General features: G+C 55.0%; 1 protein-coding gene and 1 long non-coding RNA gene across 2 annotated transcripts; one reads left to right on the top strand and one right to left on the bottom strand.

Moving 5' to 3' along the window:
• Positions 1-347: 347 nt before the first annotated feature.
• On the bottom strand, positions 348-21,967 carry LOC106969923 (uncharacterized). The gene is made up of 2 exons (XR_003416302.2): positions 21,194-21,967; positions 348-898 (listed from the first exon to the last, which is right to left on the bottom strand). It is a non-coding gene; the product is annotated as an uncharacterized LOC106969923 (long non-coding RNA).
• On the top strand, positions 18,651-21,974 carry LOC106969924 (neuroendocrine secretory protein 55). The gene has a single exon (XM_015066456.3). It carries the CDS (start codon positions 19,510-19,512, stop codon positions 20,251-20,253), a length of 744 nt encoding a protein of 247 aa, XP_014921942.1. The 5' UTR covers positions 18,651-19,509; the 3' UTR covers positions 20,254-21,974.
• The last annotated feature ends 1,677 nt before the right edge of the window (positions 21,975-23,651 follow it).

Genomic DNA, 23,651 nt, shown 5'->3' with positions numbered 1-23,651 from the left:
GTCCTTCTCGGCCGTGGGAGACCGCGGGAGCGCCGCCTGCCTTCTGCCCTCAGCCTGCACCCTCTCGTGTCCTCCTCTGGGGCCGACAGCCTCCGGAGGTTCTGGCCCGACGGCGCTGGCGGATGAGAAACACCAGCGGGAGTGGACGTGTCGCCTGGAATGTTCGCCATGGCGCGGAGCAGACAGAAAATTCTGAATGTGGCCAGAGCTGGAAGAGGACATCCCGCGTGGCCAGGACAGGGGCCCTGTCGGGGGCTTGGGGGAGGGCAGAAGACTACAAACCTAACCGCCTGGCGCCCCAGACGAGCAGGGAGTGGGCAGCAAGCCCGTGGCTACCTCAACCAAGGTCACTGCATTCCACATTTATTATGCAGCAGTACAAAGTGTTTGCTCTATACGTGTTCCGTTATTAATTTTTCTTTAACAACAGATGGTCTGGAGGTTCCCGCTTTCACCTGATACAGCTCGGCGGTAACCCGACAGGGTAAAAGTCCTCTCAGCTCAGGTGCTGTTGGGGGGGGGTTGCGGGGAGCCGCCACCGTGAATTAATCTTCAAGAAGCCTGGGGATGAACCCAAAGTAAGCTCGGGCAAGGTGTTTGGGAGGGGCCCCCTTGCTGGGCCGTTCCTCAAAGCTAAAAAGGACTCAACTCCCAAGTGACATCTGCAGACGATGAGGCACAGAAACCCTTCCGAACAACGGTTGTGGTAAGAGGCGAAGGCTGATCTCACCTCGTTTGTACAGACCCGTGTCTCTTAACAAAACCTCGCTTCAGAGCAAAGGTTAAACTCCCATCGAGAAGAGGCTGAAGCTTCAAGGAGCATCGACACACAGTGCTGCCAGAGCTTTAGCGGGGACACGGCTGCTGGAGGCTCCGAGGACAGCCGAGAACAAAGAGGCTGGGGACGGAAAGGATGAGAAGAGGGGGAAGGAAGGGTTAACAGGGCGAACAAACCAGACACACAGACACGCGTGCACACACACGACGACACCCCACGGCCACACTCGGGTGGCTCTTCAGCTTGATGTCGCTCTTCCAAAGAACAGCCATCAGCGCAACCCCTATTGAGGGGCCATCTTCGGACTGTTGTCTGTTGTGGACTTGAGAGAAGCAGTAATGGTTCTGGAAGTGTGGCCCCTCTTCTGATGAGAGAGACCCGGCGCTTAACGAGATCAGCTGGGAGTCACGATCTCCAAGGCCTTCTGGTGGGACCTTGGTCCAATCGCCGGCTCAGAGTTGACTTCAGAGCCTTGGCCGGTAAGAGCAGACCACAAGAAGTCAAGCTCACGGAAGCCTTTAGGAAGGAGACAGAACCACGGCGGTCCCGATGACGCCGCAGAGCAGGGACAGAGGCTGGGGAACAGAGGGAATGAGGCGGTTGGACCTGGGGCCTCATGCACCGCGAAATGACTGCGCTGGTGGAAACCCATCATCTCCGGACCCAACTGTCATTCCGGAAAGCCACGCAGGTGCCATCACTTACCCGAGACCACACGGCCAGGTCCAGAGCAGGTCCTGGAAGCGTCCAGGGCCAAGGGGACCACAGGAACCCCTACCCAGGGATTCTCCTGAGAAAGGGGCATCGAAAAGCCCCGTCAACATCATCACTGCAGCTGCGCCACCTAGTGGTGAGGGACTGGGGCACTTTGCGCCACCCCCTGAGCCCCCAGAAACGTCCCTCACCCAAACAGAGGACAAGGGCGGGGCTGCAGGAGAACCTAGGGGTGTCCACAAGACCCCTTCACGGTGCACCCACAGGGAGCACGGACCACCCACACACCCAATCCAGCTGCCCATTTTCATCATGGGCCTGAGGAGGGGCTTCAGGCACAGACCTCTCAAGGCTCACTGTCCGCCAGAAAGTTACAATCAGAAAACTCCTATGACACCGTATCAACAGGTCCTACTGCTCCTTCCAGAAGTGCTGGTGAGAGGGAAGGCACTGCTGGAAATCGGGTCACCACACGCACACTGGTGTCCGTCCGGCCTGTGGCTGGTCTTCCTAACCATGACATCCCCTCTACCACCCACACCCATCGGCTCTCCAAGGCTGCCTTGCCCTGAGGCCATGTCCGCTCCAGGCTGGAAGGAACCAGAGAGAGAGAGGGAGGCCTCAGAGGGAAAGCCTTCCCCAGATTGGGCCACCTCAGGAAGCAGGCCCCAGCTAACCCAGCTCAGACCCTGGTCAAATTAGAGTGACCTTTGACCTGTGGCACATCCACAGGCCGGGGCCGCGAGCCTCCCAAATGCATCGCAAACATACTCATCATGACCACTGGCGGGTCCAGCCGGGCCTCCTCGAGACCAGCTGGTCTCCCAGCCACTCCTCTGCCTCTGCCAACCCCTCTTCCATGGGGTAGCAGAAAAAAGCATTAGAAGATGTGGATTCAGACCACGGCTTAGACTCCTCGGCACTCCACACGCCCTCACCCACCCCCGCTCGCCTCCCTCTCAACTCCTGCAGCCGGGCTGGCGTCCCTCTGTCCCTGGAGCCCATGGCCCGCTCTCCGTGACCCAGGGCCTACCCCCAACTGGCTCCAGGGAGGGCTCCTGCCTCAGCCCAAGCGTCATCCCAGACTCCTCCCTGGAGCACCCCCATATCTCCCAAGCAGCATTCAAAGGCAGTGGTTTAGAAGGTGGACTCTGGAGTTCAGACCCAGACTCTACTACTGTCCGGCTGGAGGGCCTTGCACAAGTTATTTGACCTCCCTGAACCTCAGGTTCCCTGTAAAATCGCCGTGAAGATGAAATCAATGTATTTCCCAAACATCTGGGAAAGAGGAAGTCCAGCGAAGGAGCAGACAGACCAGGAGGAAGGGCTTCTCCCAGTCTGAGCCTGGCTGTGTGTACACAGGGAAGACTCCTCAGAAGAGGAGGGTCCCCCAAGCCCTCATACAGGTGGCCCCGGAGGCCCAGCTGGGTCACTGGTGCCACGGGGTCTTCCCAGGGGCCTGGACAAGGAAGAGGGAGTCTGAACCGCACAGGACAAGCAAGAGATTCTGTGCAGCAATAGGGATGAACTTGAGGGCCCCAAGACTCCCCCCCCCCCCCCCACCGAACGCCCCCTTAGCCTTCCTTCCCAGTGCTAAGAAGCCACATCCAGGTTCCAGACCCACCCTGGCCCCCTCGAGCCTTCCCAAGCCCCATCCTCGTGACCAAGAGGCCCAGGGCCACAAGGGCGTTGGCATTGCCGCAGTAACTGCCCTGACCCTGTTGTGTTTCTGCTCAGGTTACTAAGGGGCCACGGGGAGAAAAGCGGGCAGCGAGCTGCCTCCGGGGGCCTGGCAGGGGCCTTCGTGAAAGCCCGCCGCCCCTTCCTTTGCTTCCCCCGTCCCAGGCCGGGCCACCCAGTGCTCTTCCATGAGCCCAGGTCTCCCAAGACCAATGTCAGGGCAAAGTCAAGGAGGCCCCAGCCAGCAAGTCAGTGGCTAATTCTGATGGCCCTCGCCCCTTCTGAGATAATAATAGCTCCACTTGACTGCAGAGACAGCAAGTGCAAATGCCTACAGAGGCCAGGCCCTGCTCAGAGGTGAGTGATGGGGCCAGGTGGCGCCCGGCGTGGTCTGCAGCTCGCCGACAGGGGGCAGCCGCCCCTCGGTTACGGTTGCCGGCGGACGAGTCCTGGCCGGGAGAAGTCAACTCTCCAAAAGTTTTGGTAGCATCTCCCGGTATCCAAATGTTGGCGGCTACCAGAACTCCGACGTCAAAGACAATACTCTGTGCGGTTGAAACACAACATGTCTCCGGGTGGGATGGGCCTGGAGGGCGGTTTCCAAGCCATTCCACGGTGGCGGTTTTCCACAGATTCGCATTTGCTAGTAACAACAGCGGCCACCATTTAGGGGCTTGCTCCTGAGCGTCAGGTAGCTAAGTCGTCCAGCTTAATCCTCCAGGAGGCCTGGTCCCTTCCCTCCGAGTCGGGGGGAAAACCACCCGGGCAGATCAATGAGTTGCCCCAAGGGAGTGGGGCGGGCACTGGGGTGCTGAGGTCAGCGCTCAGTTCTGTAGGACACCAAAGCCAGGAACCTTGACCACAGGGTTGATTCCCCGGCCCGTTCCCCCCGTGAGCTGGGGGGCTCCACCCTGCTGACCTCCCAGCTCCGGATGAGTCCTTGGCGTTTCCACACATGTCAACCTGCCCCCGACCCCACCCGCCAGGCGCCTACGGCTTACTCAAATGACCCTCCCGCTCTGTCGTCGCTGAACCTCACGCGCTGGGCTTCTTCCCAGGCACTAATCCTCCCCCCGCTCTCCGGACCATATCCAGCCACGGTGGTGCGGTGTCCTCCAAATCCCCCTGCCCCTCTGGCCGGTGCCAGCGGAGGTTCCATTTGGCCTGTGACATTTAAAAATATCTGTCCAGCCTTGGCATATAGAACCCAATACCCCCAGCTGCTTAAATACCACCGCCTCGTTCGGCCGGCACATGCCTGTGCTTCCAGTAAAAGCGTAAGTTGACCCAGAACAACACGGGGCCACCCGAACCCTCTGTTCCAATCGTGCCCATCTTAATTTGGCTCCTCTGTCAAGTGCACCGTCCGCCGAGCCCATTCCTGACCCTACAAGGAGAAGACAGGCACAGGCCTGGGGGGGCTTTGAGCGGCAGGGCAAGGTGTGGGCCATCTGTGTGCCCATGACACGGGAGCACATGCCTGGAGCATGGTGTGATGTCCGCCACAGCTGTCCCTCCCCTCTCCCTGGCTTCCGACCCCATCGGGCCCCACGGCCCTGCTATTAATACAGCGCGAAGAGGCCCGGCAGCTGGCCGTGGCAAAATCTTTCCACACGGACAGTGACAACTGACATCACACTGATTTGGGCTCTGTATGTTCCAAATGTGCATTCTTTTAGAAAGAGCAGAGCTGGGATTTGCCTGGTCACCAAAAATGGGTCTGTGCTACTTTGGGAATCGGAAAAGTGTCCAGCGATCAATGTGGGGGCCTCTACCGGGGGACCCAGGAGAGGGGCGGTGGCTCCAGGAGGTTCCTGGGGCTCCAGGGGTTGGCGTCTCCTCCCCTCGCGAGGGTGCCCTAGATCCGTGCAGGGATGGAGTGCCTCGGGGGTTGGGGGGGGGGGCGGGGAGCAGGCTCAGCTACCTGACTTGCTCTCCTTGCGGGGAAGACACTGGCTTCCAGACCCCAGAAGAGTCCAGAGAGAGCTGGTGCAACGGCAGGATTTCCAGGCCAGGCCTTAAAAAGACACCCAAAGACGACGGAGGGGTGAAGGAGGCAGCAGTCGCTGACAGGCTACCACAGCCGTGCGGGGCCCCGGGGTCTCACCTCCACCTGCGCACGCTTGGAAACCTCCGTAACGACAGGCTGACAAGTTTAAAAGTACGCACGTGAGAAAAGAGTCCACCAAAACGCAACAAAATTTGAATTCGACGTTCAAAGATACCCAACACATATTCACAACGCATGTGTGGAAAAAACCCCAACAAACTGCTGAGAACCTAGCACGTGCCAGGAACACTTCTCACTTGGTATGAAAGAAAGGGCAGGCGGGGAGCGGAGCCCCGGTGCGCCGGCCGGTCACAGCCTGGCCCGAAAACCACGTCCTCGGCCGGGAGACAACGGGTCCCCTCCCCGCATGCCCTGGATTCATTTCAACTGTCCCGTTCCATTGACCCATGGAGACCGTCTCAACACATACTTTTTAAATTTAGGACTTACAAACACACAATGAGCCAACCCAAGCAAGACACAGCCGGGAACCCGCATCTACTGGACGGCCTTTCTCCCCCGCCCTCGCCCACCTTCTGTGCCAGAGGAGCGGAGCCACAAATCTCCGGTTTATCACACGCGTGCCTCGAACGTGTTCCTTTCATCGTGTACGTATTAGCCTAGTTTTGCTTTTGCCTCTGACCTGTCTGAAAAGCGTATCCTACCCCACTTCTGGATCTGTACTTTTAGGCACAGGCTCTTTTCTGGCATTTTCTGGCATCCACTCAAGAACCAAGCACATGATGGGAGAAAAGAGCCACCTCCCCCCTGTCCCAAATCCCCGGAAAAGCCCCTCGTGAGAGAAAAGGCCTCAGCACAAAGCGGGGGAGTGGGTGGGCCCCTGCGAGGCACGTCGGCAGGAAGTGGAAGATGCCTGGGCTCGCGCTCCCGTTGTTTGGGACAGAGCTCTGCGGAGGCCAAGGGCATGGGTTAAAGCCTCACCGATAAGCCTGTTTCTTGGCTGCGTCTGCAAACAAAAACGCGTGAGGTGACGGCAAATGTCATGGTAAAGGCAGATCAAGACAACTACATCTGTCGATTTATTATTAGAAGGCAAATGTCATGGAAAGAAAATATGCCCCAAGTAATTCAGTCCTGTCGGAGCTCAACAGGCTTCAGCGGGTTGGAAGCAGAATTCTTCCTTCCCACCACCTCCTCAGCCAGGAGTTGCCTTCCTAGGTACCAGGGTCGAAATCTCCTCCGTCCCCCTCGATGGTAAATGTCTGTTGGCAAGAATACAGCACACAAGACAGGAAGTCCACCTGTCGCGCTATCTTCGCTAGGGTCCAGTCGGGGATTCTCCCCGGTGGATGAACGGACTCAGCCCCTCACCGCATGCTGCGGGGAAGACAGGGCCACCCCGGACGAAGGCGGTGCCGAGGGGATTCCAAGGGGCCAAGAGCCAATGCTGTACATTTTAAGAGCTATGCATTTATCTCCTTGCGCATTTAAAAAATTCTTAGCCAGGAGCCAAGTGATATTGGAATAATTTTCCTTTAAAACTAAATTCATTTACATAAATACAGCAGGTTGATTTAAAGAACACTGTGAAGCGTAGCTATAGAATGGGAATAAGGCAAAAATCATCTAGCTAGTATGGAATCAACTGAAGTTTGAGCAAGAATCTCAATACTTCTAAAGGTCTATAGATTTTTTTCTAATTTCTATAGTACTTTTGAACTCAGAAAGTTTTTGCCTACATTCTCTGCCTAAAAATGGCCACTCCCTCCACACTCCAGGCCACCTCCCACCTTCTCTGTTCCAGGCAAGCCACGTGTTGGGCACTTCCAATGGCCCTGCTAGAGAGGGTACACTGGGCCCTGCGCATGGAGTGTGTGGGTTGGGGAGGGGGGGAGGGGAGCGGGGAGGAGGGGCCCAGAGTCCTGGCCGCTGATGCCGAACCAAGCCCCCAACAGCCATGTGGTCACTTACCTCGGCTCTCCGGTCAGAAACCCCCAGGAAAGGTCTCAGAGAAAGTTCCTGTTTTCTTTCTCCCCAGTTTGCTCTTTTCCTTGCGTTTCCACCATGACTTCAGAAACACAGTTGGGCAAATTTCCCTGTTCATGCAGAGAGTTCAACCAGTTTAACTAACAGGGGCTCTCACGGCAGACCTTTCTCTCTTCGGAGAGAAGCCTATTTTAAAACTAGTTGGAGACGGGAAGTTACTCTTTTAAACATGCTAAAAGTAATATCAATGTTAATGTCATTAATTTTATGTATATATGTAACAATGTTATCATATTAATAGCAATACTAATATCACTATTAAGAAAAGCTAGGACGCCCCTACAACTCGGTTTTCAGGAAAGCCCTGGTTAACCCCTGTCACCCCAGCACCCCCTCCAGTTACCGCGGCTTTTCACACTCAAAAATGTCCGTGTTAGATGACAAATCATAAGGGAACTCTGGTTATGCGCTGTGACTACCTCGTCTATGCCGGCAATGAGCCGGGCAGGAAGGAGGGCGGGGGACAGGGTCCTCGATCTCAAAGGCTGGCTGGAGAGCATTCTTTCAATCGTGGTCATTCCCAATCTACACTGTCTAGATCAGGGATCGGGGGAGGACGCCTACCAAGCAGGTTCAAAACGATCACGTGATCAGAGCACTGCTTAGAGTTCCCGAGGGGACACCGGCAAGAGCGGTGTGTCAACGCTGTGTCTCAGAGAACTCCGTCCTCTTCGTAAGAACTCGAAGAAACTGGGCGCAGAGCCTGTTCGGCCGCCTCTCGCCTCGTTTCCCTCAGTGAGGTCTCCCCCCACCTCCCTTGGTGGCAGGTCTGGGAAATCTAGCTCACTGAAGTTCAACCGCCAAGGTCATGGCCCTCAGGAAAACAGCTCCAGGATCTGGCTCCAAATTGGAGGGGGTCTGGCCACAGACCTGGTGTCACTGCTCTCTTGGCCAGAGCAACTGGGTGGTGTGAGGACAGACACACGCTGCTGGTGGGGACAGACTGGCAGTCTTGTACTAAAGGGGAAACTGAGTCAAAGCTCCGTGTGTACCTGTGACCTACCAGTCCTACTGCTTAAGATTGACCCTAGAGAAACCCCTGTAAACGTGTGCGCAGAAGAATGTGCCAGGACAGGGGACCGAGTGGAAATAAGCCAAAGTGGACATCAATTGGGAAGTGACCGTCAACGGTCTCCTACCGGGACCAGAGATGACAGGGTGACGACTGGAAAGAACAAGGGAGATCCTGGGTGAACCAACCAAGGGCCTCCAAGCTGACTCTGCCAAGTGACAGAAACGTGACTTGGGTTTTTTGCAACAAGGCATTTTTCTACGTGAAGCTGGTAGCCTTGGGGGAATTTGAGAGGTGGAGTATGGAGACCATGGCTGGTGGGGGCCATTAAAGCCGACGCTGGCCTAGCCCCAGTCTGTATTATTAACTTATTTATGATACACCGAACCCACACGCTCCACGTGTAATTAAACACTGCATTTTTTTTTTTTTAAAGTAACAGCCAGGAGAAGCTGCTGACACCTCACCGGTGTCACAGAGGAGGCATCTTGAAAAAGGGTCCTGAGAACGACGGATTTGCCTTTCTTGTACGTAATCCCCATATTCTGGGGACCAGCTTTAAGTAATAACCGGTGCTCTGGGACTTGGCCGGATTTTTGAACAACCAGCAGGAAAAGAGTGTCGCCAAATGATCTTAGCTTTAACCTTGCCCGAGTCCTTCCCGGCTGCCGTGTGGGCCTTGCCAGGCTTGAGAATTAAGGGCATGGTATAGTTCTATTTCGAGCTTTGAAGCCACTCCCAGCCAGCTCTTGCTTTGCTCTTTCTTTAATAAGGAGCCGGCAGAATGTCAGTTCTAAAGTGATCAAGAGGAGAAGGCGAAGCTGTGAGCTGTCCGTTTGGATGCTAACAAAAAATAGATCTGCTATCAAGGGGGTGGACATCCGAGCCCTCGGTTCACGTTCTGTGTCTACGTGAAGATACTCCACTTGGTGTGCCGCACGGGGACCGAAGCAGCACGGTGAAGAATCCAGTCTAGGAGGGCTTCTGCCACAAACCAGCAGGGCCGCCTTCTCCGAGCCTCCGTTTCCTCACCTGAACGACCAAGGGGCTACGACTCGATCTCCAGTCCCTCGCAGCACCGGACAGCTTCTATCCACAACGACTCTGGCTGGAAACTCAACTTGGGGGCCTCTCCTGTACTGCCCTTCCCACTAGACTCCTCCGCTCCCACTCCAGCGCCTCCCCCGGGCCCTAGACCCGCCCCATCCTTCTGCCTAGTGGATTCCTCCTCACAGGTCGTGCGGCGCACTTCTAACTCAACGAGGCAGGGAGAGAACTCACCCCACTCCCCACCCCTGCCCCTTCAGCGAAAGGCACGGGCCTCCCTCTGGTTCTGGCCAGGCATCCTTCCTCACACAGCGGACTCCCTGAATCCATGCGGCTGCCAAGCCTTGCTAGTCAACTTCCCAAGTGACTCTCAAGGCCACTCTCACTACCACTGGTTTTATGCATTTATAGAACCATCGACCTTCCGTAGGCCCAACTACTCCCATCATCTCTAGCTTCCTTCAAATTCCAGCCCCCGAGCCCGTGGCCAGAGAGTTTTTTGAAACAGACGGCTTGACTGTGGCGCCTCCCAGCCATCAGGACAAGGGTTTCCCACCATCCTAAGGGCGTTCAACACACAAGACTACACGTCGTCCTGGCGGGCCAGAGGCCCGACATGGCGGCCCCCCTCCACCCCCCCAGACTCACTTCACTCTGTACCCCGTGTTCGCGCTGACCTTCTGCAGGTTCCCCTCACGCGTTCGGTCCCTCCCAGCAGAGGGCCCGCGGACACGCTATTCCTGCCCTGGAACTGCCCCCCCCCCCCCCCCCCCCCGCCACATGCTCATCCTTCAGTTCACGGCTCAAGTGTGCACGTATCATTTTCTCAGGGAAGTATTCCCTGACATGCCCAAATCCAGGACAGCTTCCTCTCCCGTACACTCTGAAAAAAGAAAACACGTTTCTTTTCCAGTGCCCTTAGCTTGGGCTGCAACAACACTCTCCTTAATATGATGATTCATTATTTCCAGATCCCCCACTGAATGCACCAAGTGGAGAGAACGAGTCTGATCCAGCTCACCAGCATATTCCTGGTGCCCAGCGCGTCCGTAGCGGGTCCTCGGTGCCTTTCCGGACCTCAAACCAGGTACAGAAGCCACCACAGGGGAACTGGAAACGTATACGGACAAAACCCAATGTGACTAGCCTCTCCAACTTTCCAGCAGGTGCTTTCTCACTGGGCTCCTTCCCATCCTTACCATCGCTCTCCTGCCTACTGGCCTTTGCCACCACCTTTACCACCACTATCATCCCGGCCACCACCGTCAGTGACAGCTGCCACCAGTCAAATGACTGGTTCGGACTTTGCTCGTTACAGACCACTGCTAGGCACTCTCTATCTCTTTCCTCATTGATCCTCTCTGTAACCCTGGAAGGCAGGGGTTTGGGGACCTTTAAAAGGCCATTTTTGCAATTGAGGAGACAGAAAGCCAGACAGGTTAATGCCACTGGTCAGCTATGAAGCAAAGGGGTACAAGACGCACATCCAGGGCCATCTGGTCCCCAGTCTGGTTTCTCACCTCTTACCCCTCTTCGCCTCTCTGTTGGGGCCCTCTCAGGAGATGCCACCTTGTTTCCTCTTAAAAGTCACCTAAATACTGTCAAAGAAAGGACATTGAGAGAAAACCCCTTTAAAAAAAGAAACACCATGAGGATGTCCCCATCCCGTCCCCTCTTTAGTAAAGGAGTAAGGACTCTACTCTGCCATCAGAGAGCACGGAGAGGCACTAGGGAGGGTGAGAAGACCTAAAACATCAACCTGATGAAATGACATGACTAACCAGAAGAATACACCAAATTTATTTTTAAATAAAAACAGAAGCCCAGGGGCGCCTGGGTGGCTCAGTCGGTTGAGCGCCTGACTTTGGCTCAGGTCATGGTCTCGCGGTTCCTGGCTTCGAGCCCCGCATCGGGCTCTGTGCTGACAGCTCAGAGCCTGGAGCCTGCTTCGGGAGCCTGCCCCTCCCTCCCTCCCTCCCTCCCTCCCTCTCTCTCTCAAAAATAATACACGTTTTAAAAGACCTTTTAAAAAAAAAAGCCCAGAATGACCAAATATTATAAACTATACAGTCCAAGAGGACATGGGCTGGAAGTTCCTGATTTAGAGATTTCAGACAATGCTAAAATTTCAAAGAAATGTGAGCTGCCAACCTGGGGTTGCCAACTTATTTTTTTTAATGTTCAGTAAAATCGTTTAAAAAAAATGAAATGAAAACATTTTGAAAAAAAAACCTAAAAAACTCTCAAAAATCTTAAAACAAAAAACTCAAATTACTATCTTTTGTGATTCAAGAAGAGAGGACAGTGAAATACTAAGAGGAAGGAGGCTTATGCAGATTCCATTATCAAGAACAGTCTGCGGCGGGGGGGGGGGGGGGGGGGGGGGGGGGGGGGGGGGGCCCTGGCTGGCTCAGTCAGGAAGCGTGGGATTCTTGATCTTGGGGTGTGAGTTCAAGCCCCACTTTGGGTGTAGAGATTCCTTAAAATCTTGGAAGGAAGGAAGGAAGGAAGGATCACTGACTTCACCTCTCTCCCTCACGCAGGAATCCCTTCGACAAAATCCTCTGCACCCTTCACTGAGGGTTTATTTGAGCAGGCTGCTGGCTGCCTCATAAACCAATTCTAAAAGTCGCCGAATCTGAGAAAAACGCCCCCAAATCAATACTGTTCCTATAAACACATAATAAACAGCCCGAAAATATAATAAAAAAAGAGAGCCCTTTCACAATGGCAACACAAGTAGCAAATGCTTGGGAGATACAGGATATATTTTCACATCTCAGACTCTACATGTGATGTACCAGAATCATGTCAAGAAAACACAAATCCTTAATGAGAGAGACAGAAACTCAAGTAAATGAAGAGTGAGGTCATACTGGGGCCTAAGGCTAAATGCAGAAAAGATGACAGTCTTCCCCAACTTAATTTATAGACTGAATGCAATTCCAGTCAAAATATCACCAAGGTCATTACAGAACTTGATAAAAATGGTTCTTAAATTCTAGAGGAAAATAAATGGGCAAAACGATCAGAGGGTTCTGAGATAGTATGCCGTAAGAAGGCATTTGCCCCAGCAGATCTTAAAACACAGTATAAAACGATGATCATTAAGGCTGTAAACCAATCACAGCAAAACACTGGGGAAAGATGTTACGATCTAACAAACGGAGCAGGAATAAACTCGCTATCAGCTTTAAAAAAAAAAAAAAAATACACAAGCCACATTATGCCACAATAGTCTGGCTGGATGTTTTTCAAAACCCTCTTATCTCAAGTGTGGACAGGAAGTTTTAGGTTTAACTAATTGAGCAACATCAGGAAATTTCAAAGCGACAAAGATGAAGGTTTCCGACAATCGGAAAAAAGAAAAACAAAACACCTTTCTGCTTCCTCTGTGTTTTCCCACGGCCATCTCAAGCCCCACTGTCTCCTTGCTGGCGTGTTTATTAATGACATCCTCTTGTCGGACTCGAAGCACGAGTGTGGGTGAGGGAGATGCGAGAGGCGGACGGACACGGATCTTCCGGCCGGGCTCCCTGGCCAGGGCCCTGCGCCCCGTATCACCCAGCAGGCCCCACGCGGCCCGGGTTACCTGCTGATTAGCTTCCTAATGACAAGGACTGTTCTCAAGGGCAATTGGGATTGAAGGCTGCACTGGCCTCGAAGCAAAAGAGACCCCTGCGCGTTGGAAAAACATGACTCTTCTCTCTCTCGTTCCGTGAGGGAAGAGACGGCTGGCCGTGAGGCCGCGTCTAGACCAGCAAAGGGAAAAACTCCCAACAGACAATGCTTTGCAGCCAAAACCATGAGTAGAAGGGGGAGAAGCCACGGCCGGGCTAGGAGTTTTCGTTTCTGATTTTGCTCACTTCTGCTGTGTTATTCTCCCGGGTTTTAGGACATTGCCTTTAGCACGTGCGGCGCGGTGTCCCAACCGTGGGCCCCGCTGGAATCTGTACGGTCCCCGCACGGGGACGGGCCTGGAGATCGCCGGGGCCGTGCGTCTCGGGAGGAGGGAAGGGCCGGGGAGAAAAGACAAGGCGAACCCAGGGCCGCCCCCACCGGAAGCGGAGGTGGGCACTGTTGATTGCATGCAGCGCCGCATCACTCTCCCCCACGTCCGCCTGGGCCACGGCGCCCCGCAAAACCAAAGGGAGCCACACACCCCGACACCTGTGCCGGGCCGGATGCATCTTCACCAGACCGACCGACCGACCGCCTTTTGGAGAAACAAAGCCCGGCTCAAACAACAAACAATGCCTCGAATCCTCTTGAACTCAAAGCAGCGCTACAGTGAATGAGGCTGATTCCCCCCGTTACCAGGACGGCCTGATTACAGAGCCCAGAGCCATTTGCCTGAAGATAATTGCCTCAATTCCCCACTTCACTTCGCACGTATAGAAACAGTCCCAATCTGCCAGAGCCTCAGTGACTAGATGTGTAAAATTGGTCTAATCATATTTTGAAGAGCTCGAGCGGAAAGGGCTTCTATGAGCGTGAGCCTGAACCACGACACCAACTAAGAGTTTCTCCCCTCTGGGCTCGCTGCTCGCTTGCTCACTCCCCCACCAAGTCTGAAGGGGTGAGTCAGAGTCTCGGCGGATGGGAGAAAAACAACGTTGAGGCTCTGTGTCAGTGCTGCTGGCTGGAGGAAGACGTGGGGTGGCCAGGAGAGCGGGACGCAAGGTAAAACCACGCACCGGAGGATGTTCCGGGTGGCCCAGTCCTCTGCAAGCAGCAGCCCACGAGCCACAGGACGAGCCTGGTGTGCAGGGCAGGGGGCACGTCTGAGACTAGAACCACCCGGACTGCGGGCGACTTGGGACACTGAGGTGTCAGCCGGCCGTGGGAAAGAACCAGACGAGCTACAGTGTCAGTTGGGGGTGGGCAGATGGGCAGAACCCGACCCGATTTCGACGGGACGAAGGCCAGGCAAATGGCCAGAGTCCAGAGTGCGAACCAGGGACCATATGGAAGCGGAGAGCTAGGGCCAAAGCAGGGCAAGGCAGGCACCATGACCAACAAGAACCTGCAGGCCCAAGCTTATGCTCTGTCTCCATGAGGGAGCTTCCAGGCCCTTCCCGTTGGATCAGGAGCCTAGAAATCGCTCCTGTGGCGGAGGAGGGTGGGCAGGGAGGCTGGTGGGTGGGTGTTGGATTGGCGGGAGAACCTTGGTAGAGCACAAACCCAAGGGACGGCAAGGCCGCTCTGGGAAGACACCTCCTAACGGCTCTGTACACGGGAGCAGGGTTCACTTCTGATCCTGGCTCCCTGTAAACACAAAGGACATACATAGGGTGCCATAGCCCCAACGATGGCCCGGGCGCGAGCCCGACGGGTCAGAAAGAAGGTTATTTTCCCCCTGTCATTTGCTTGAAGCTCCAGATGGCGTTCCCCCCAAATCACAAAATCAGGAGCTTGGGGCTGTCACGGTTTCTACTGGTGAGAGCCCATCGATACCACTGCAGTCTGAATCACAGCAAAACAGCGCCCCAGAGACCTGAGCCAAATGCTTCTGTACCGCACCCAGACCTCTTTGGGGGCCAGGTGGGAGGGGCAGCACCAGATTCTCAGCGGCCTGAGCCTCTGCGGCTCACTGCCACGGGGCAGGGGTGGGGGATACGTTAAACTCCCTGAATTCATTTCTACCCAAAAGAAAGTTTGTAAAGCCCTCCATCTTGACAAGCAGTCCTTTCCAACGGTTGTCCAACAACAAAAACCAAAACCCAAAAAAACCCACACAATACGTTCAAGCGTGACTATACCCGCTCCCCTGGCAGAACAGAACCAATCTTTTACCTCATGTCTCATCTCGGAAGCTGTGTTGGTGTCTAGGGGACCCGTGACAATAGCCTGTCAAGCCTTTTGAGAACCCCCGTACTCCATCTTGGTCTCCCCCAGAGCGACAGCTCGTGCACGGCAGGCACACAGAACAGATGGACTGAGAGCAAGCCTCTCACGGCTTCTTAAAAAACAAGAAAATCTCCAAAGTCAGACGAGAGGGGGAAAAAAAAAAACCCACCTTTTTCAGAAACCCACCAGATGAACTCCCCCCTCTGCTCGCATAAACACTTCCTCAGCCTCTTCCCTCAGCAGCTTATGTACCTCGTGTAGGATTTGTTATTTCGGCACCTGTTGGCAGCCCCCTTTTTAGAATTTGGGGGCACCTCGCGCTGCACGCGTGTCGGGGGGGGGTGAGACCGCGGCTCATCCTCGATGACTACTGTCTCCCCCCCCACCGCCCCCCACGGTGCCTGCGACAGCATCCCGCTCACGGAAGTGACTCAACTCCTCATGGCTGAAGAGTCAATTTCATTCCTAATTTCCGGGACGGCTCTGGGAGGCAGAGGAGGAGTACAGTTAATAGACTTCACTCATTTCTTTGCTCCGACAAGTGAGTTGTGGAGCCAAGCGCCTCAGAGCCCGGACCCGACTATGAAAGCTGTGCACAGCAGACAGCCGCTTCCATCGCATACACCTGTTTGCTCATGTCCCGAAACCGCCACCCGAACATTCCTTCCTGTCACTGAGCCGCACGCACTTTCAAATGCTTCTAAAATAGAAGCAGACTCGGAAGGGCATGTCCATCAGTAGAGCCCCCAGCCCCTCTCCCAAGGTCTCCAAATGCCTCTCATGGAATCAGAATCCAAGTTGAAAAGAACTTTGGCACGCATCAAGTTCCAACTCTGCCCGGCTCATGAGTCCCATGGAAAACATCTCCAATATGTGCTCATCTGTCCTTTGATTTAACACCGCTTCTGACAAAGAGCCAACTGCTTCCTAACAGCCGTTCCATTTCAGGGCCCTAATTGTTAGAATATTCTTCCTGGGGTTGAGCTGAAATCTGCCTGTTGTAACTACTACCCATAGCTTATAATTTTGCCCTCTGGAGCCACATAAAATACATCTCAGTGCCCGTTCCACAGGACAATCCTTTAAGGGGCTGAAGACAATGTTATCCGCAATTCATCCCAATCAGAACCTTATTGTATGATGCTCTGATGGGCTGGGAACCGCGCTTTCCTGTCCGACAGGTTGAGGAGCCTCCCTCCGGCAGAGCGCGAAGGTGACATATGACCACACTTTATTTACCGGCAGACAGACAGAGCCCCTCGCTCCTTAGCCTGCTAACAACACGAGGTCGTTCATCACTGGCTTGCTCCTTTTTGAAATTCACTCTGCAGCAAGCACTTTTTAAAGTCATGCACGTAATGCATTTTAAACAGCATTTTCTGCCCAGATCCATTTGCTCGACCTCGGCCCTAAGCGCGAGATGGAACAGTATTTCAGTGCGGTCCTGCTGCTCCAGGAGCCCGTGCGGAATGCGTACCGAAATGTATTTGTAACCGTACAGGACTGGGGCTCTAAAATGCAGTGTTTTGTTAAATGTTCATTTGCTGATTAAAATGCATCTTGCAAAGAAAGTGCATTACTAATGCAGAATCCAGTCCAAAAATACGTATTATGTAACACACATTTGTTAATAACGCAGGCAATCTCCGTGTATCTGTATTAGTGGATCAGCTCGCGGCTGCCATCTCTATTACAGGCATAGAGCACTCCTTCTGAAAAACGGAGTACTTTCTTATGAACCCTAAAGAATCATAATCCACCTCGTTGCTGACAGCTGGCATTCATCTCCATTGAAAGGGCATTCACCAGCACCCACATATTCCTGATTTTTTTTTTTTTTCCCGGTGCCTTGAAAAACCACTTGAACGATGTCTTTATGTTCCTTACGCCGTCAGGGAGGCTGCGCTAATTGAAACGAATAAAGCAGGTGGCTCAACGTGAGTAAAACCTTTAGAGCCGTCCCTCCTCACCAGGGGCCGAGCGAGAAGGATTTGAGCTGGGCGGCTCCAAACAGCCCGTCCGGCGTCCCACACTAATTTCCACACGATGGTGGCAGCCAGGCACTTGTGACAGTAAAACGCTTTCAGTTTCTCTGCAGAGTGCGACAGTGGGGCACAGCTAGACTACAGACACATGTCCTTGTATGGGGTTTGCCAAATCAATGCCACTTGATTAGACCAATCAGTACTTGAATGCCACAAACTAACTCGAAGAACACAAGATGCAAGAGAGACACAGCCAAGAAGCCAGGTCAGGAACATTCTAGAATGTCCCCAGCCAAGATGCAGAAACAAACAAAAAAACCTCAACATGGCACAAGCGGTGGCTGGAATCTTGCTAAGGTCTATACCCTGGATTTGACAGCTGTATGCGGGCACGGTGCTGGCGATATGAGGATGAGTTCCACCAGGCCGCCTAACCGCTGTAGAGACAGGCAGGACTCTTTAGACACCAAGAAGGGAGCACCAGGAGGGAAAGCCTGGTAGACAAGCTCGAAAGGGAAACCAGAATTAATGAGAGGTCATGCCTCTCCAAAGCTCCCCCATATTGAGTCAAAAACAAAAACAAAACAAACCAGCAAAACCCCACCTGTCCCAGGCAGAGCAACTTTGTTGACACATCCAGGGCCTCTAGGAAGACGATTTGGCTCTGAATTACACCACTGTGGTCCACACCTCACCAGGGAAGCCATCGTGCACAACCCAGAAGAAGCGGTCGGATCACAGAGGGAACTCAAAAGCTTCCGGAGGACCATCCTTTCCTGAGCAAAGATATAATAACTCCAAGGATCCCCCTTCAGGAGGACGCATTTGATTTTGCAGGGCTGAGAAAGAGATGTATTCATTTCCTCCAACCTTTTAGCCTTCGGGGTTCAACAGGGTCTGGGGTGGGTAGCCACCACCCAGCCCCAAGACTCTGATTACCCGATAGTTTTCTCCTGCAGAACCCGAGCTGGATCAAGCATTGGTGGGCAAGGAGGGATTCTGAGTCGTTTAACGTTCTGATTACCAGCAGATTAGTCCTAACTAGCCTTTCCTTAATTAATGTAAGTTTTCGTTTTTCTTTCTTTCTTTCTTTTTTTTTTTTTTTTAACTCCAGCACCTGGAGCAGAGCTTGGCGCATGCTAGGCAGTCAATAAATATTCGCCGAATGAATTAGCTTTGTTGAAAACCTATCTCTGTATGAAACGAAAGAGCTTTAAGGGGTACCCCATGAGATCTGCTTGATAGCTGACCAGCCTGCAGCGCCCCACAGGGGCAGAGAACTGACTAGACCTGCTGAATATCAGCTCGGAATGACTTCTCTTAACTAGTGGTTCCAGCTAATTAAAGTCTGTCTTCCAGCGCGCGATCTCAGCCAGAGCTCATGGCGGTCCACTGATGGGTTTGTGGACTTGCAACCCATCACCCCGCCTGTGGGGGCCCTTCCTTGGAAAGATGCTTGTTTGTCCATGGGGTAATTAACAAGTTGAGACTGGGGGGGGGGGGGGCGAGTATTTTTCCCAAACGCTCTTAATTACAGTCTCTGTAACAGATCCGCCAAAGGTGGTTTCCTGATTAATGACTGCCTGAGGTTACCATCCTCAAACTATTAAGCCCTTGGAAATCGCCTGTGGCTGGATCATTAATACCCACGCATAGACCCTCATTTCATTCCGCCGAGTATCTGCAACTTAGCGGTCTGGTTTTCAGCTTTATTTTACCGAGGATGCTGGAGCCGAGGAGGGGTATGGACCCCTCGGAGAACCCATACCCACCCTAACCTGTGGCTAGCTCGCTCACTCGTTTTGCTCCTTGGCACCCGCCAGGGCCCCCGCCCCTCGCTTCGCCCCAATCCTTCCAAACAAGGTTCCCTCCTGCCACCTGCCGGCCCACTAGGGTCTGCGCCACGGGCTCGGCGCCACAGCGCAGCTCGCGGGGAGGCGCCCCCGCCTCCTTACTGCACATGCCCGGCTGAAGTCCGGGCGCGCAACTTTGCAGAACCTCTCCGCCGCGTCCCTCCCCGCCTCAGTCTCCTCATTCCTCTCCCAGGCGAGAGGACCAGCGGAGGCACCTCTCCCGGGTCTTAGACCGCAGAGTCTGAGACTTAGAGAGAGGAGCCTGGGAGGAGACAGACTCTCTCTTCCCCCTTTTCCCATCCCTTCTTCTTGCTCAGAGAGGCGAGCGGAGGCGCGGAGCTTTAGAAAGTTGAGTGGTCAGGAAGGTACGTGCTTCCCTTTTCCCCCCTCACACCGAGGTGGGGCTGGGACCTCCGGACCCAGCTTCTCACCTCGTGGGGTGCACCTTTTTCGGCTCCAGCAGCCGATGCGCATCGGAGCCGCTCTCTGCAGAGCCAGAGGGCGGGTGGGCTTCTCGGTGTGCGCCTAAGAGAATGGATCGTAGGTCCCGGGCTCAGCAGTGGCGCCGAGCTCGCCACAACTACAACGATCTGTGCCCACCTATCGGCCGCCGGGCAGCCACCGCGCTCCTCTGGCTCTCCTGCTCCATCGCGCTCCTCCGCGCCCTTGCCACCTCCAACGCCCGCGCCCAGCAGCGCGCGGCCGCCCAGCAGCGCCGGAGCTTCCTTAACGCCCACCACCGCTCCGGCGCCCAGGTGTTCCCCGAGCCCCCCGAATCTGACCACGAGCACGAGGAGGCAGACCTCGAGCTGTCCCTCCCCGAGTGCCTAGAGTACGAGGAAGAGTTTGACTACGAATCCGAGAGCGAGACCGAGACCGAGTCTGAAATCGAATCCGAGACCGACTTCGAGACCGAGCCTGAGACCGCCCCCGCCACTGAGCCCGAGACCGAGCCCGAGGACGAGCGCGGCCCCGTGGTGCCCAAGCACACCACCTTCGGCCAATCTCTCACCGAGCGTCTGCACGCTCTGAGATTGCGGAGCCCCGACGCCTCCCCGAGTCGCGAGCAGCCCAGCACTCAGGAGCCCCAGAACCCCAGGCAGGGGGAGGAGCCCGAGCCCGAGGACAAGGATCCGAGGGACCCCGAGGAGTCCGAGGAGCCAAAGGAGGAGGAGAAGAAGCAGCAGCGCCGCTGCAAGCCGAAGAAGCCCACCCGCCGCGACCCATCCCCGGAGTCCCCTTCCAAAAGGGGACCCATCCCCATCCGGCGTCACTAATGGAGGACGCCGTCCAGATTCTCCTTGTTTTCTTTGACTCAGGTTAGTTGCCCACCGCTAAACTGGGGAAGCCTGGGGTCGGTGTGGGAGCCCGCGGGAGGAGAGGAGGGAGAAGGAGAGGCAGGTTAGGAGGAAGGTGGGAAGATAGCAGGCTCAGCTAGCCAGCCCGGGAGGTGGGTGGGGGTGCCGCCGGCAGGCTGGGAAAGGCTCCCCTGGGCGCCGGGGACGGCGCCGGGGGCGCCCAGGTGGCCAAAGGCTTGTTGCACGACGGTGCGCTCCTGGCGCCGGGCTGGAGACAGCCTGAGGTCTCCGAGCTGGTGTCCAGGACGCGCGCCCAGAATCCCCGGCGCGCCCCAGGTTTCCAGCTGCACACCGAAAAGGCACGGGTAAGTCACTTGTTTCATGCGCTCTTTTCCCCCCTCTTAAACACTGGCCTCAAACCGGTTGGCCTTGGCAGGCGCCCGAAACGTGGTTCGGAGGTGCGCGCGCCAACTTTTCACCGTGCGAGAGCTGCCGCGCTGTAGCGACACTGTTGCAATGTGCGAAAAGTAATCACACCGGGATTGGGCGAGAACTCCGGAGGCTGCCGGCGCCGGGAAAAGTCGCGCGCGGCGCTTTAAGACACTCCGAGCCTGGAGCCCAGGTCCCAGCGCTGCCAATTTGGAGCCGCGGGACCTCGGCGCCAGTGCTCCCCGCGGCTGTGCCCTAGTCCTGGCCGCCACCACCCCTCTCCGGGCGCTCACGGGGCGGGAGTCCGCTGCAAAGAGCGTGCGCACCTGCCCGCGCGCTCCAGAGCCGACCTCCTCAGGACCGCCCGCGGTTCCCCACGAATCACGCGTACTTGGAGGGCTGGCAGAGAAGGTACGGGAGTCTTAGGGGGTGCCCCCACCGGCTACCAGGGTTAGTGGCGCGGGCTTGGTCACGTCGGGGCATCGCTAACCTTTTGGCGCAGCTGATCTGGCGGCGGGGCCGGGTGCAGCCTGACTGGAGAGGTCTGGGGCTGTTTGCGCACGGACCTGGGGACAGAAGAGAGGGGCTAAGAGGCCCGCGAGGCGGTGCCGAGCGGAAAGGTAAAGCGGCACAAGGAACGGGGCTGGAGAGGGGATCGCGTCTTTCATCGGGGTACCCTACAATGCGTCCCCAAAGAGCACAGCACTACCGCGCCAGGGAAAGGTGTTGGATCCGATCCGACGCAAGTCCTTCGGGGATCGGTCAAGAGGGGGGCAGGGGCCGGCGGCGGCTTCGGCAGCCTCGGGGAGGGGAGGCGGCGCACCGGCCATTTTCCGCTCGGGTGGAGCTAAGTTTGGAATCCGTAACCTGGAGGTGAAACCGCCCTGGTGTCCGAGCACAAAAACGGCTGCCATCCGGTAACGCATCTTCGGTGCGTAAAGTGTGTCATCTTCGGTGCGTAAAGTGTGTCTTACCTGCCAGTCCTGGAGGAAAAGACTGACAAATGAAATGTATTTTACAAAACCTCACCCGGTATGGAAATTGATGTTTTCTTGGTGCGCGCGTGCGTCTCGCTTTGCGCGGGTTTGGGCTTGTCTGCGGAGAATGATTTGGGGGGAGGGGGAGTGAACCGTTTTTAGGCTGGAAAGGAAAGGATCAGTCGGGTTCTTAAACTCCTAGGGGAAGGATGAGGCCGGAAGGAACACACTTTTCTTGGTCCTCCTTCCAGGTCTCTTCCTTGGGAAAGGCGTCGCGGCGCCCCAGAACTTAGTTATGCTGGCTGCTGGATGCCTGTGTGTCTTCACTAGTATGGACCCGGAGGGCGGTTTGGTAGCAGGGGGCTTCCCTGGGCCGCGGGGAGGGGTCAGAAGTCGGGAGGCTGCCGAGGTGGCGCAGCAGGGCCAGGCGCTCGCTGCCTTTGGCTTACCAGTGTGAAATTGCCTAAGTGAGATGGAGCTCTCCGAAGTTGAAATTTCTACTTCAGGTCACCAGTGGGCATATGGCTCCTTTCTGTGGCATTACGTGTTATTTTTTTCCTGTGGTAACGTCTTAGCAGCCTGCGTTCACCAAGTACGACGTCTTTGGTGAATCTGCACAAGAAGCCAGGGTTTGCTTGGCTGGTTTTGGTGTGCTTTTCCGTGCGGGAGCTGTCTTCCCAAGACTGGGTAGTGGGGGGGGGGGGGGGTCCGCTCGGCCTGCAGAGCTAGGTTTTTCATTGGAGGAATTAGCATGTTGCCGTGTCGCAGGGAGAATACACGAGGTTTTTAGGAAGTCCTCAGTGCCCAAGCCCACAACGTTCACCTCGGTCTTGGTCTGTTTTTGAACAAAAGCCTGGATGTTGAGACACTTGCTTTCCTGTCAGCAATACACATCAAGCTCGTTATTGGGGGGGTGGAAGTCCCCGTCTAGGAACACACAGATAGTCTGCCCTCTTTCATAAAGTGCCTCGGGTTGTGAAACCCTGTGACCCACCCACACGCCCCTCCCCCACTCAGCTCCCTTCCCCCACCCTCCACCCCTCCCAACCTCCCCCACCCTCCAGCCCTGTGTCAGGGTGGAACAGCCATCAGAGATGATCCAGAACAGCTGAGAAATATGCCAGACCCCCCCCCCTCCGCCCCGCCCCGAGGAAGTGCCCTGGACCCCCCCCCAAGGAAGAGATTTTGCCCTACAGACACTTCAAACCCTCTAACTACCTGAGACACTGGGGCTCCACTACCTTTTTCTTTTCCCCAGAGGCATTTCTGGCAAGTTCTCCCAAGCATTCCCGACTCACTAGGCTCCAAATTGGCCCTTTGTCTCACCCAGTAGAACTGGGGTTAGCATTTGAATGGGCTCACTTGGCTCTTTCAGTTTAGGTGGGGTGTGTCTGGTGAGGAAATTCGCTCAAAACAAAACCCCTGCTAGTTGACCCCGTAAGTGAATTACTAGTCAGTTGTAGTTATTTCTCGGGAGGGGGGGAGGGGAGGAGGAGACTAAAGCTACTTAAATGTGATGGTCTGCTCTGGCATTAGGATTTTCCTTTCCTCCGTGAATCATTTACTTAATAGAAATTTGCTTTTTCTTGGACAGAGGTCCTCTTAAAACCCAACTTTCTGAGTTGGAAAATTAGAGCAGTGTTCACATGCTGTGTGCTGTCCAGCCATCTGGCCCAGGTTGACCTCGGAAGTTTGGCAAACAACACTTTTCATTTATGTTTATCAGAATTCAAGAACCGGGAAGTGTAAAGTTTGGAATTGTTTTAAGAGGATGTTTCTTTAATGCGCTCGAAGCTGGTTTTCGCCCCCTGGGACTGCTTACAGCCGTTTCACTCTTTAGCCCTCACTTCTAGCAGCTGGGATGGAAGATTTCATGAGGAAGCTGAAACTTCCATGTGGGTAAGAATGAGGTCTTTTTTTTTTTTTTTTTTTTAAATAATCTGAATGGAGTTTACTTAATTTACCTGCGTT

The sequence above is a fragment of the Acinonyx jubatus genome, chromosome A3 (assembly GCF_027475565.1).
Source record: "Acinonyx jubatus isolate Ajub_Pintada_27869175 chromosome A3, VMU_Ajub_asm_v1.0, whole genome shotgun sequence".
Classification (NCBI taxonomy): domain Eukaryota; kingdom Metazoa; phylum Chordata; class Mammalia; order Carnivora; family Felidae; genus Acinonyx; species Acinonyx jubatus.
This window is presented reverse-complemented; position numbering and strand designations above follow the sequence as displayed.

Bases quoted from the DNA above. Each gene is read 5' to 3' on its own strand.
- LOC106969924 (XM_015066456.3), top strand. From the start codon at position 19,510: ATGGATCGTAGGTCCCGGGCTCAGCAGTGGCGCCGAGCTCGCCACAAC.